The 14,276-nt window shown below is 33.4% G+C and overlaps 2 protein-coding genes across 3 annotated transcripts in view; one reads left to right on the forward strand and one right to left on the reverse strand.

Annotated features, from left to right (window-relative positions):
* LOC130985259 (uncharacterized) overlaps positions 1–14,276 on the forward strand; it is a 920,555-nt gene that overhangs the window by 202,432 nt on the left and 703,847 nt on the right. The gene's annotated exons all lie outside the window — the stretch shown is intronic.
* Positions 6,723–9,737, reverse strand: LOC130985272 (two-pore potassium channel 3-like). Its single transcript, XM_057908171.1, has 2 exons — positions 8,351–9,737; positions 6,723–7,357 (listed from the first exon to the last, which is right to left on the reverse strand). Exons 1-2 carry the CDS (start codon positions 9,493–9,495, stop codon positions 7,207–7,209), a joined length of 1,296 nt encoding a protein of 431 aa, XP_057764154.1. The 5' UTR covers positions 9,496–9,737; the 3' UTR covers positions 6,723–7,206.

Raw genomic sequence — 14,276 nt, forward strand, 5'->3', positions numbered from 1 at the left:
TAAGATTCACATGGCCTTTTCATCCAAAGTGGATACCTTAATTGGCTTTGCATGGATAAAACGGTCTTTTTAAGACTAACTTTGAAGGCAGAAGGTACTAATTGTGTTTTAGCAGTATTTACATAATTACATTTTATCCTTGTAATTATAGCACATTTTTTAAACGGTATGCATGTTATCAAATATTTTCAAGATTCTTGTTCTATGTTCGTTTGTTTTTCTTTTTCTAGCTAGCTAGTACACCTACAAGAATATTTGTACAAACTAATGTCAAACTTATATACTATCTTTTCCCATTAAGTACAATCACTACTCATCGTATATGTAATATGTTCAAATTAAAGCTTAATTTAAAATATTACTGTTATCTTTGAAGTTACAAGATCATACAACCAACCAAGTGAAATAATTTGATTTAAAATATTAAATGAAAAGTTCACATAATACAATGCTACATCTCATTAATTTAAAACTTTGAGTGTAAGGGTAGCTACTCGTATATATGGATGTGGAAGTATAAAAGTTTGACTATAGAACCCATAAAGACAAATAATGTGGCTAAGGTTAGGCAACCTCTTTATTCTATAATAACAAAAAGGTGCTGCGTCAGATCATTTGTTCAAGTTTATTGTCTTCATCTTGACTTTGCCGTGACAAAATATTTGAATGCTTTCCACACTCAAAAATAAAAATAGTACCCAAAGAAAACATATATAAGAATTATTATTTGTCATGAAATCACAAATGGGCTAGCTTATCAATTATATAAGGCCAATTATATTTTATTTCAATTAGTATTTAAGAGTAGTATATGTACTTATAGATTAATCATGAAATAAAACAAATAACAGAAGTTAAAAAAATGTTACTTTGACAAGTTCAAAATGAATATTAGACATGAGGTGAATGAAAGATATTGTATTGTAGCGCGTGCTCTATTTATGCCGGAAAATAGTGAAATTAGAGAGATTAAAATGTGACTAAAATTTCTCAATTTTTTAATTGTATAATTATGTGACTAAACCAATACTTTTTTTTTTTAGAATTACAAGAGATATCTATTATATAATCAAATAAGCAACTCGCACGCAAACGAAGCCTCTACATCGCACAAAGGTGGAAAAATAATCGCACGCATGTGGAATTACTACTCACACAAAAGTAAGAAAACTACTCGCACAAAGGTGAAAAAACTACCCGCACGCAGGCGGGATTGAACCCCGAGATCTCTCACAAAAGACAGTAGTAATTACAAGTTAAAATTGCATTTTACTAGACGTCACAGGTCATTTACATGACACTAAATAAAATCAACTACAACTTTATGATTAAAACTCGATCACTTTATCAATGCACTTTATAATTTGGACACATTATGAAATTCCTAGTATCTAAAAGGCACGGTTGCTAGATAAAAATAATACAATTAGGCCTCAAATATTACCTATAAAACGAGTTTGCTTGGAGAAATTGTACAGGAAGTACAGCAATTGGCAGCTACCAAATTTAGCTAACTTGTAACACGTATATAAATTTGCTGTGCCATTTATTGACTAAATTATTGCACTACTACTTTTTCTTTAACATTCACTTTTCTATACCTAAAAAAGATAGTTGGCGGTATGGAAACAACAATTCTTCTTATACTTAGATAGGGGGACCATATAATATTATGATTGATAGGTACAATTTAATACCTCCCTTTAAAAAAAAGTTAGAAATAAAGAAAAATACACCTTATTACATCATGATTGATTGCTCAATAGTCACAAATCAAATAATGCTTTAGATTGATTATATATAGGAATGTTAATTGGGCCAACCCACTCGGTTTCGAGCCAGTCCATTCGATTTTGGGTTATTTTCGGTTCGAGTTAGTCGGTTTTTTTTATTTTTCGGGCTAAAATTTTTCGACCCTAACCCTAACCCACTCGGTTTCGGGGTAGCCCGTTCGGGCCCGCAAGTTTACGATTTTTTTATATGTTTAATTTTTTTTCATAGATAATCATATTCTTGTAATATAAATATGTCGTATCTTTAAAATCAAGACATTTCGCCTTGTTTTAGATACAAAAATTAGTGTTATTTTAACGTAAGTTTACATAATATTTAACTTTAACTTCATTTTCGATAAAGATTGTATATAAATTTAACATAAATGACTATCTTTCTTTAACATTTATATCATAGATGTTTGTTATTAACCGTTGGAAAAAATCAAAACATATTCTAAAAGCATCAAAATGTTATTATCGAATTAAAAACTAAAGTATTAAAGTTTAAAAATTAATTATTAAGAAAATGTTCGGTTAATCGGGCCAACCCTATCGGGCTAGGGCTATTTTCGGTTTGGGCCATTCGGGCTAAAAATTTTCAACCCTAACCCTCCTTTTTTATCGGTCTATTTGAGTCGATTCATCAGTTTCGGGCTTTTTTGACATCCCTAATTATATACATGTCTATTCATGTGTGTTTGAGTATAAAATGTTTTAGCTAGGATGTTAAAATCCATACTCTAATTATTGTAGAGAATGTGTAGATAACTAAAAGATAAGTACGTATCTCAAAAGATAGTGCTATCGAAAGATTTATAATAATTGGAGTATTTATTTTTATTGGTTTAGAAGCATTATTGGATCAATTCATTGGAAATAAGCCGATAATAATACTGGGAAGCGTGAGTGGGAAGATTTTTTTGGGTGTAAACTAATAATGAAATGGCATGAAATTATTGACCTACGTTGTGTCCATTATACGTGACATAATATATAATATTTGTTGGTATTGTTATGGAAAAGATCGTCAATGCGTAAGAGGGGGCAGGTTATTTGTTAGGTATGGAAAAATAAAAATTAATTACTATCACTTTTAATTTCTAGAAAGAGGAATCTTTCAGATATTGACACATCCGTAATTTATACGCTCTTAAGGGAAATCATATGTCGTATTTTTTTAACAGTATATTCATTGTTTAAATAAAAAATTTTGATACAACAAAAAACTTATGGTGTGTATATATTTATGTACATGATATATATTCATTTTAAAAGGATATAAATTATGTTTTATATATATATATATATATATATATATATATATATATATATATTGCAGCGTAAATGTCTGAATTTTATGTACAATACATCTAAATTTGATGCGTAAATGTTTAAATTTCAAAAATTAAAATTTTCGCTACCTATGGGATTCGAACCTAGTACTTTAATTTGAATTCATCCAACAAAGTGGTTAATCAATTGTAAATTTTGATGATCTAAAGACTGAAAATGATTTATATATTATATTTTAAAATGAATTTTTATTTTAGCCTATTCCTGTTATAGCATTTATTAAAATACAACATAAAGCAGATGAATAGCTAGAATGATAAAAAGAAATTAAACGTAAAGTACTGTGCTATTTTATGAAAAAAGGACCTTTCCAATTTCCATAATAATGTTAGACTTACTGCTTTGAAATTAATAAATAATGTATGACTAATTAATTTGTTGAACAGATTATAAAGTCAGCTTATGACCAATTCAAAGGCCCCACTTGGAAGCCGATAGCGATTTATCTTGGAGTTTTGTTCTAAATCCTCCTGAATTCGTATATACGCTCTTTTATTAAAATATTTAAAAATAATTGATTTTATTTTCAAATGTTAACTAATCACGAAAAAAAATGAATAATATGCCTTTTACTTCATATGAATGAGATGAAAACACAAAATAACACAGTTAAAATTTTGTACCTTTTTTTCCAAAATAAATGTGTAGAAAAATCAAATACTACTACATTACTTTTTGTAGAGTGGCCAACGTATATATCTTACTTACTAAAAGAGCACTTATTTTGCATATGTGATCTTCCCTATTTTATCATATCTTAACTTTTGTATCTCTTGACTATATTACGTTGCATAGTGCATTAGAAAAAGGAAGAAAAAAAAAAGAATATAAAAAAAATTTGAATGAATACAATAATACAAGTAAAATAAAAATATAGAATCGAAACTGCAACTCGTGGGCTTTCTTTACTTTCACCAAGAAAGACCTCATAAGTCAATAATCCTAATCATTTATAGCCATCTACTCCACTTGGAATGTTTTGAATTGGTCAAAATTAACTATTTAAACACCCCAATTTGATTCTCAAAAATAATTTATAGTACTTCATATGTATGTAGCTGAATTGAGCATTTTAGCTAGTTCAAATGTGAAAGGTCTTGTTGTTTGGATTCCATCACGACTCCCAATATTCTTGACCAAACATTTGATGTGCTCTATTTGACTCAACGCATGACTACTCACTTGGATTGAGAAAATAAATCAAGTATTTTAATTTGTGGGACAATAATCTAGGCGAATTATTATATATAATTAAGAATATTAAGGCTAAAGGTTTGCAACAAATTGATTAATCAACTAGAGGGGTTGACGGGGTCGTGCCGTAATTTTCTCCTCTCCAAGTTCTTATTGATTCCATCTAATATTTTGGATTTTTTTTTTGAATTCTTGTCAGAATTATCTCTTTTTCACTGATGGTGTTTGCTCATTAGTCAAGGTCATCGAAAATAGTCCAGTTTCATCTTTTTATAATACTCTATTTAATTTCATATATATGTAACCTCCAACTATGTATATAAATGGACATATTAAAATATAGTAGTACTACACTGCACAATGTGTATAGTCAAAATAGAAAAACTGTTTACTACCTAAATATTGAGACGTATTTGATATTTTTCTCATTAAAATATGCCAAAAAATTAAACCTCTCCACCTCGTCAAATACTTGTCTATGCTCGGTCTTCTTCCTAGTGGAAATACAAAAAATGACTAGTGATAATGATTTTTACTCAAAACCAATTAGTATAAGAGTTCAATTATTTTTATGAAAAATGAAAGAAAAGATATATTTTCACCATTTTAAAATTATTTTCACATGTTTATTATGAAATAATTTTATGTTTTTTGAGTATGGTGAAATATTTTTTCGAGTGGCTCATTTTTACTCATTTTCTCTCTAATATTTTTCAATATTTTCTCATGATCATATTTTTTCTTCTCTAGTAAACATATTATTGAAAAAAAAGAAAAATATTTTCTTTTTCTTATTCATCATTTTCCAATGAAAATCGTACAATCAAAGTAAATGCTTAATTAGTTATTCCCCACAATGAATGGCGTTCGATATGCAGTCATTTCAACGTTTCGTGAGTTCAACTATCAACTATATAAACCGCCAAAAATGACTGAAAAAATGACAAAATTAAATTGATACTCGGAGGAAATAGTCCAGTAGATTTAATTATTTAGATTTTTTTTGGTTTAATTGTAGGAAAAATAACTGCATGGATAGTTAAATAAATTTACTTTTTTATGGGCCTCGGTAATTTCATGATTTCAGACATAGCCTAAGGTTGGGCCTTGTTGTATAAAAATCAAAGCAGCATATGATCCATTAAGGGCCCATTTTGGTGCCTCCTGAGTCCTGAGCCCTGCCACGTTTTGTCATTTTTTTTTCAATAGATTAATTAATAATTAAACAAATAAATTTAAAAATTGCTCTCATCTTAGGCATTAACCACACATGCTGTTTTCTTTACTTTTGTCATATAAAATTTTGTGAACACCACATGTCAAGATCTGAATTTAAATTAATTTACGAATTTATTATTAAATATTTAGTCGGTAAGAGCATAATTGTGCATAATCCACTCTAATTAAATTCAATTATGATTTATTAACCCCCAATTATAATCTATTAATCACTGTTGGGATTTAATTATGATGAAGGTATTGGATTGTGACTCTTATACTATTTATTACACTATTAAAAAAAATTATTAATCAAACGTTTGATCAAATTATTGTGCAAAGAAAGTAAAATAAAAGGACACAAAATATAGCAAAAATAAAAAGGCGAAAACATGTAGGGCTTGGGCTGGGCCGCGAGCTTGTGATGTCATTATTAGGCTTTTCATGGTCTGATTACATCATATTACTAGTTTAATACAAATAAATTAGTAAATAAATAATTCCAACTTTAATAAGGCTCCCCAATTAAACTTTCTTGAAATAATTTTTTAACAATAACATTATAGCTAATCTAAAAATATGGTGTTGCAGGGCAAGTCTCAACTGTTAGAAAAGAAATGACAAACGCATGATGAATCTTATTGCTTGATACGCACAAAGAATACGACGAGAATAGAATTGTGATTCCTTGATTGATTCTATTCATATGATTGCTAAATCTTGAAATTTGTAATTACACCATGGGTTGAGGAAGGAATGACTATTTTTAATCTAGTAAGAATTGTGATTTTAATATATATATATATATATATATATATAGGGCTAAAATAAAAACACTTCTTAAAATATAAAATATAAACAATTTTCAACCCTTAAATCATGAAGATCTACAGTTGATTCGTAACTTTGTTGGATGAATTAGTGGTATTGAGTTTGAATCTCAAATATAGCAAAAATTTATTTTTCACAATTTGTAACCATTTTGGATGAATTCATACATGTTCTACATAAAATTCATACATTGAAAAACGTTTTTATTTTTATTTTTATTTTTATTTTTATTTTAAGAAGTGTTTTCACGGTAATCCTTCCCTATATATATATATATCAAGTAAATGAATGAAAGATAACGAGCACGTTCCACGTTCTACAAAGCAAACTTAGCTGTTGTATACAAGTAGGTTCATCCAAGTGATATTGAAATAAAAAAATTAAAATTGGATCCTCTTGTTTATAAGTAGGCTACACTTAGCTTCAATAACTAACTAACTCAAACCTATATACACTAGCATTTACAGTTTCCACTTCCCATCAAATGGCAAGAATTAGAGCCAAAAAGGGGGGGAATACAGAGAGGAATCATATACACCTTAATTCATAATCCAAAATTTTGTAATGTATAACTAAATCGAGTCGAGCTGAGACGAGCCACCACCATAACCGGACACAACTACCTCTCCTACGCGATATCCTCACTTATACAAAGATAGAACTGAAACTTTTACCTGGTATAGAACTAGCAGAGGTGCCACTGTTGTAAAACTTGAGCATCTGACTGCGCTTCGTCTCATATTAGTAAGCAGCAAGCGGCAATTTCACAGAGCCCCACGGCAGCATAGTATCAAAGATGAATGAGGTAGAGAGAAGTTCATCTTGTGTAATTTTCTTATGAATGGTGACTTTCCATAAGATCTGCAAGAGTTATCTTTCCACAGTTTCCTGCATCTAGCCGTTCAAACTGCTTGCATATCTGTAAAATGTCTTTCTCTGTGACCTTGCCCATCTCCTTGAGCTTGTATACTACAAATTCAGATTTACTGCAAGAAAACACGTGGAATTAGAAAAACATTAGAAAAGAAGATATGAAAAGGTCGGCTTAGTTTTCTTCCAAATCTATTCTGTTCTATGAAGGAGAAATACAAGCCTGATGAACTAGATATGTTGCTACATTAGAATTTATCATATAATCTTCATGTTATAAAGAGTGCAAGCTACAAAAACTTGAGTATGCTTTCAATAAGATACAAGCAAGAAAAGTTACTTGTTTTCGCGTGCAAAGGGTAAGTAGACGGAAAATTTCACTCGGGTCTACAAGAAAACTTGTCAAGCACAACATTCAAACTATACTTTCAAACGCACTGCACATTGATTTTGAAAGAACAAGATTTCCCTGTCTCAAATCAAAATATGATCTGCAGAAGGGTACACAGATGAATTTGAGCAAAAACAATTATGTTTTGAAATACTCGAGCCGACAAGAAACCAAGTGCCTAACATTCTTTTTCATTGGGGCATCACACACTATTTCTAACACACCCTCCACAGAGTTAAATCATTCGAAACAGAGAGAACACGAGAGAAAGAAAGGAACATGATGTATGGACTCCCTATGTTAGTATGGGCAAACAACACTGTGATCAAAGACATAACTATTGCTTGCAAGTTAGTGGCGATGTCATGTCTTCATACCTTGACACACTTGCTTATCCAAACATATATCAAAAGGACTGATCACTAATCACTTTTGGAACTGTCTTTTTTTAAATGCCCTAATAGTAGTAAAATGCTACCAAAAGAAGTCCATTTATCTATTTATAAGTACCTAGTTTTGAGTTATATTTCTATGTTCACACACTCCCTATATGAAACTACCAAGTATTTGAAAGGTTAAACATACCTCCACCTAAAGCATTATCTCAAGCTACAATATAACTAAAGCATCAATCATAATTCATAAGTAAAACAACGACAAAGACAAACATTTAGCTATAACGTAGCTGCATTAACACGAGCAAAGAGAAAGCACTCACGTCACAAAGCCATTGTTATCAATATCTGCAGCAAGAAACTGTGCGACAGTCATATCCTGTCCGAGCACCCACTTAGCCATCCTCCTGTGCCGCCTATCAACCCTCAGCTCAGCCAAGTAGAGAAAGGCTCTAGCCACAGCAAGTGTCGACACGAGCAACCAAATAGACGCAAAAAGCCTCCCAGGCAAAGACTTAAACGCCCTATCCCCATATCCAACGGTGGTGACAGACATAACAGACAGATAGAATGAATCCAACAAATCAAGCTTCTCCACAAAATGCATAACAGCAACCCCTACTCCGATGCAGAGGACCACAACGCCTAATGCCAACGCCACCTTCATCCGTATCCTCATCCTCCCCTTCTTCACATCGATGATGTAAGAGCGAGCATCATGAGCACCCCCACCCTTGATAGTCTTCAACAGATAGTTCTCTTGCAAATCAAGCATGTAACTAACCATCCCACTTAGCAAAATATCGATGAAACCGAATCCCACAAGCACGAAAGTGATGGAAAAGAGCTTGGTCGCAGTGCTATCAGGAGTTATATCACCGTAACCAATTGTACACATAGTGACAATGCAGAAATACAAAGCATCTACAACGGGGTGAGTCCGAGTGGCCGTGAAAGAATCCATATTCAAAGAGTATATAATTACACCAAAGCTCAAGTAGATGATCAACAGAATCACACCCTGCTTTACAATTGAGGGCGTACCAAACTGCGGCGGCTTCTCATGCGAGCAATGATCAATTTCATTGATTGTCGCCATAGCTGGCGCCGTTTTGGAGCGGTGAAGGTTGCTCTTCGAGGCTGGATAATTGGGGTCAATCAGCCATGACTGTAGGCTCTCTGGGTCATGGCTCGATTTCTTAGTATTGGTGTCAAGATTCAACCTTTCGCTCTCGGTGTTACCAAGTCTGGGAGAGGCGAGGGATGCGCTCAACGCATCGCGAAAAATTGAGTTGGAATCTTTGAAACCTGATGAGGATGAGGGCGAGCCGAAAATGAGCATGTCTTTGATTTCTCGGGATGATGGGGTGATGGGCGGCGGAATGCAGATTTCATTGTTTTCCGGCAGAGGGCGGAGCGGCGGGAGGGACCTGCCGGGGTTAATGTAAGAGAGGAGCGGCTCGTCCATGTCAAATTAGGCGCAGGGGAAAACGGGGGGCCGGAGTTTCTGTTGCTGTCGACGCCGGCCGTAATATTCCGAAACCACGGGAGGTGGTGGTGGTGGTGGTGGTGGTGGCGTCAGTTGAGAATCCGTGTGGAGAAACGGAAAGTTGTGATGCAACAGCGTGCAGATGAAATCATTTTTTTAATCCACCATTTTGATCAGAGAGGGAAGAGACAATCATGAGTCGTTTTCGTCTTTTTTTTTCTTCCTTAAATAAAATATAAAAGAAAAAAAAAAGAATATTGATTATTAAACATTAAATACCATTTATTGGCTGTTAAATATTTTATTCGCTTTCCGTCAGAAAAAATAGTACTAATAATAAAAAAAGTATCTTAATCGCTCCTTAGTTTTTTAATTCCAGATTTGGAGTTGAATTTAGGCTATGATTTGCTAATTAGAAAAGGGGAAAGATGAATTTAAGACGACGGAAAGTATATCTAACTAATTTCCTTTATTAAATAGTGTGATACATCATCGTATATTTATCAGTACTATACTACTATATGGTAAAAAAGTATAAATTATAAAATCGAGAAAAATGAGCAATCCATCTCGCTATAAATTTAATAATTATATATAAAAATGACATTTAACAGAATAAAGTCCCTCTCGAGGAATTAGACAAATAAATAAATAAATAAAACAGAACAAAGAAAAAGAAAAGAAATAGACAAATAAATATAAAGTTAAATTAATCCACGCCTCAAGTTCGTTTCTTTTTATCAGCCAATTTTATACGTAATTTTCTGTTTTCCATTTTTTTAGGACCAAACACGTCTTTCACCTTTGTTTATTAGACATATACGCATCTATAGGGATGTATACATTCTTAATAAGAAATAATTGTAGTTATGAAAGAGACCGGTCACGTTAATTGTTTCATGGCCATGTATCACGCACTAATTTCCAAGAATTAAACATTTAATAGTCTAGATAATTCTTTTTCCAAGATACATCAACTCAAAATTCCTACAGAGTGAGTAAATTTGAATTATAAACTTTGATTCGTTCTAATTAAAAATTAAAACAAATCTAATATAATTAAAAAAAACTACTATTAAAAAAATATATAAATAATTTTCTAATATATTTATATTTATTACTTAATAAATCATTAATGCTAGAGCCCAGAGTTAATCAACAAATTAATTAAATAGAAATGTATTAGTAAACTGATTAAAATGCATCCCATTTTATAAAAATCCATCTATGTACTTCCAGAAAAAAAAAAAAAAACAAATCTATATAACTGGGATGGGGCGAGTATAGTACAAAAATATTGATAGATTTTGAATTTGAATTTTTACACTAGTAATTCAATGCGACATAACCAAAATTTCAAACACAGATGAATTTGATCTCGCAAATTCTTTAAATCGAAATTCTTTAAATGAATGTCTTATTGTCCACTGACTTTTAAATTGTCGAGATATTTTAATATCGTGAACGAATAAAATTTGTACGAATCATTAGCATTTACGCCGTCAGAGAGACATATGGTTGGAGTCTTGGACAAAAGTCGGAAATTTATTACTAGTGATATCTCCAATAATACATACTACATAAATAGAACTATAGTAAAATCCAATTATTGTAATCTTACAGGTAGGTAGTGTGATAGGTCAAAATCGTCGCATTTACTAATGATTGGTTAGCAAAACTATTTTTTTTTTTTTGAAATTTACAAAAAATATCTAATATAGTACTCCCTCCGTCCCACGAATCTTGACACGTTTTCCTTTTTGGGCCGTCCTACGAATCTTGACACATTTCCTTTTTAGCAATAATTATTACCTTCTCTCTCCTACTTTATCACATTTATTATATTCTCTCTCCTACTTTATCACTTTTATTACATTCTCTCTCATACTTTATCAATTTTATACTTTATTAATTACACACTTAAAACACTAATCTACAACTCCTTAATTCCCGTGCCGAACCCAAACGTGTCAAGACTCGCGGGACGGAGGGAGTATAATCAAATAAGCAACTCGCACGCATGTGAGACCTCTACACACACAAAGATGGGAAAACAACTGCATGCAGATGGAACAATACCCACACAAACCCACATAAAAATGGAAAAACTATCTGCACGCTGGCGGGACCTCGACACCACACAAAGGTGAGAAAACAACCGCACGCAAGCGGACACTACCCACATAAAAGTGGAAAAACTACCCACACATAAGCGGAATTTGAACTCAATATCTCTCACAAAGGAGAGTTTTTAGATGCCTCAACTTTGCCACTTGAGATAGGCTTCATCGGCATTGGTTAGCAAAACTATTAACACTACCAGAAAACATGAAATTCGTGGCTTTTCCAATTTCATTATTTTATACTATCACTTAGTAGGCGACACAAATTTTAATAAATACTTCATCCGTCCCACTATAAGTGTGACTTTTTTTGGACACGATAATTAAAAAATGTGTATTTTATTTGTAGGTGAAAAAGTGCAAAGGTGTTTAAAGGGTAAAACTTTTACTTAAAAATGAAAGAGTCTCACTTATTGTGGGACACCCAAAATAGAAAGAGTCTCACTTATAGTGGGACGGAGGGAGTATTTAGATGTAGTGTTTTTAATATAAGAAATTGTGTGGAGTCATGTTTCAATATAGACGTGATACATTTTTAAGAGACGAATTAAAATAATATATATATATATATATATATATATATATATATATATTTATTTATTTTTTGAGGGACCGAAAAAGTAAGCACATTTCTGAAAGAAGTGAAATAATTGGAACACTCTTTTAAAAAGAGTTGTATTGTTGGGATCGGGATTGAAGCAGATAAAGTGCAGCGAATGGCGATGGAACTCAAGTGCAAAGTGGGATCCTTACCTTTCAAATACCTTGGTGTGCAGATTGGAGGGAGGAGAATATGAAGAATAGGCAGATTCAAAGAAGAATAGGTGGCGAGGGGGTGCAGGTAACTACGGCCAAGAATTGGAGAAAAAATAAGAAAAAACAAAGGGCAAAAGATCGTAACAATGAAAGCCAGAGATGGGGAAATTTTATCGCCAACATCAATTCTGAGGAAGAGCAGGACAAGCTTTCGGATGAAGAGAAGGGAGACAACCATAGTACCTCTACCAACGAAATTGATGAAAGTAGAAGAGAGTGAGCCAGAATCTGGAAATTGGGTAAAGAGCTTGGTTTGACTAGTGAGTTTACGGATGAGGAAATGGTTAACCAAATTGCTAAACAAAGGGAGAATGATAGAGTGCAGCAGGTTCTGGGGGATGATCAAACCGGTTTACCATGAATCTTATCTCATATAATATTAGAGGTCTGGGAAGCACTGCAAAGCAGAGAGACGTTGCCGAAATTATCAAGAATCAGAGGTTAGCCTTTTGTTTTTTGCAGGAAAAAAAAATGGAGATGTTCGTGGATAGCTTGTGTACGTCTTGGTGGGGTCACAACAACTTCGATTGGGCTAATAGGAAGGCAGAAGGCAGGTCGGGCGGTATTGCAAGTATCTGGAATAGAGAGGTCTTCGAAGCTGCGAGTAAGTGGGACTGCCCAGGGGTTGTGGTTGTGAATGGTACGTGGAAGCAAGGTAACATACGCTGTTGCTTTCTTAATGTTTATGCACCATCGTGTTCAGCTGGAAAACGTGAACTTTGGGAGGTGATTGGAACTGTTGTCGAATAGAATTCGGATGTTTGTATTTGTATTCTTGGAGATTTCAACGCAATTAGAAGGATGGACGAAAGGGTGGGAAACGGTTATTCGGGACAGACAGCTGATATGAGGAGTTTTGATGGTTTCATTAGGAGAGGGGACTTATGGAAATTAGAACCCAAGGGAGGAAGTTTACGTGGTACCAGCCAAATGGAGCTTGCAAAAGCAAGCTTGATAGGTTTTTGGTTAATGAGACGTGGTTGGCAGCTTGGCCATCGACTACTGGACGGGGCCTTCAAAGATCTTTGTCTGATCATTGCCCAATTCTTCTCACAACAAAAGCTGAACAGTGGGGACCGAGGCCGTTTCGGTTCATTAATGCTTGGATTTCACACTCGGAATTCACTTTAGTGGTGAAAAAGGCATGGGAGGAGACTGAGGTGAGAGGGTGGCAGTTCTTTGTTTTCAAGGAAAAGCTGAAAAAACTGAAAGGGATACTTAAGGAATGGAACAGAATTTCCTTTGGAAACATCGACCACAAAATCCGATCTTTAAAGAACGAGCTTGAGGAATTGGATATGTTCGACGATACTTTCGGGCTTGAGGAATCAGAAGCTATTCGGAGGAATGAAATCAAAGCTCTCATCACCCTCAATATGAAAGACAAAATTAGTTTGCTTCACCAAAAAGCAAAAGGGCGTTGGCTACTTGAGGGAGATCTGAACTCAGGTTTCTATCATAGAGCAATTATGGGACGACGAAAGAAGAATGAAATCGCTGGTCTTAATTTCGATAATAATTGGGTATCGAGTCCAGCACTTATTAAAACAAAAGTCAAGCAACATTTCGAGAGCTTTTTTAGAAAGAAGACAAGGAAATTGCCAAGCTTTCCTGCTAACTTCTTGGCGAACAGATTGCCAGACGAGGACAGAAGGTGGCTGATCCGTCCCTTCGAGGAAGAGGAAGTCAAGGCAACTATTTGGGAATGTGAGGGAGATAAAAGTCCGGGTCCCGACGGCTTCAACTTCACCTTTTGGAAAGCTTCTTGGATGATTATAAAAGATGATTTGATGCTGGTGATGAAGGAATTTCATCAAAATG

The sequence above is a fragment of the Salvia miltiorrhiza genome, chromosome 5 (assembly GCF_028751815.1).
Source record: "Salvia miltiorrhiza cultivar Shanhuang (shh) chromosome 5, IMPLAD_Smil_shh, whole genome shotgun sequence".
NCBI classification, from domain to species: Eukaryota; Viridiplantae; Streptophyta; class Magnoliopsida; order Lamiales; family Lamiaceae; genus Salvia; species Salvia miltiorrhiza.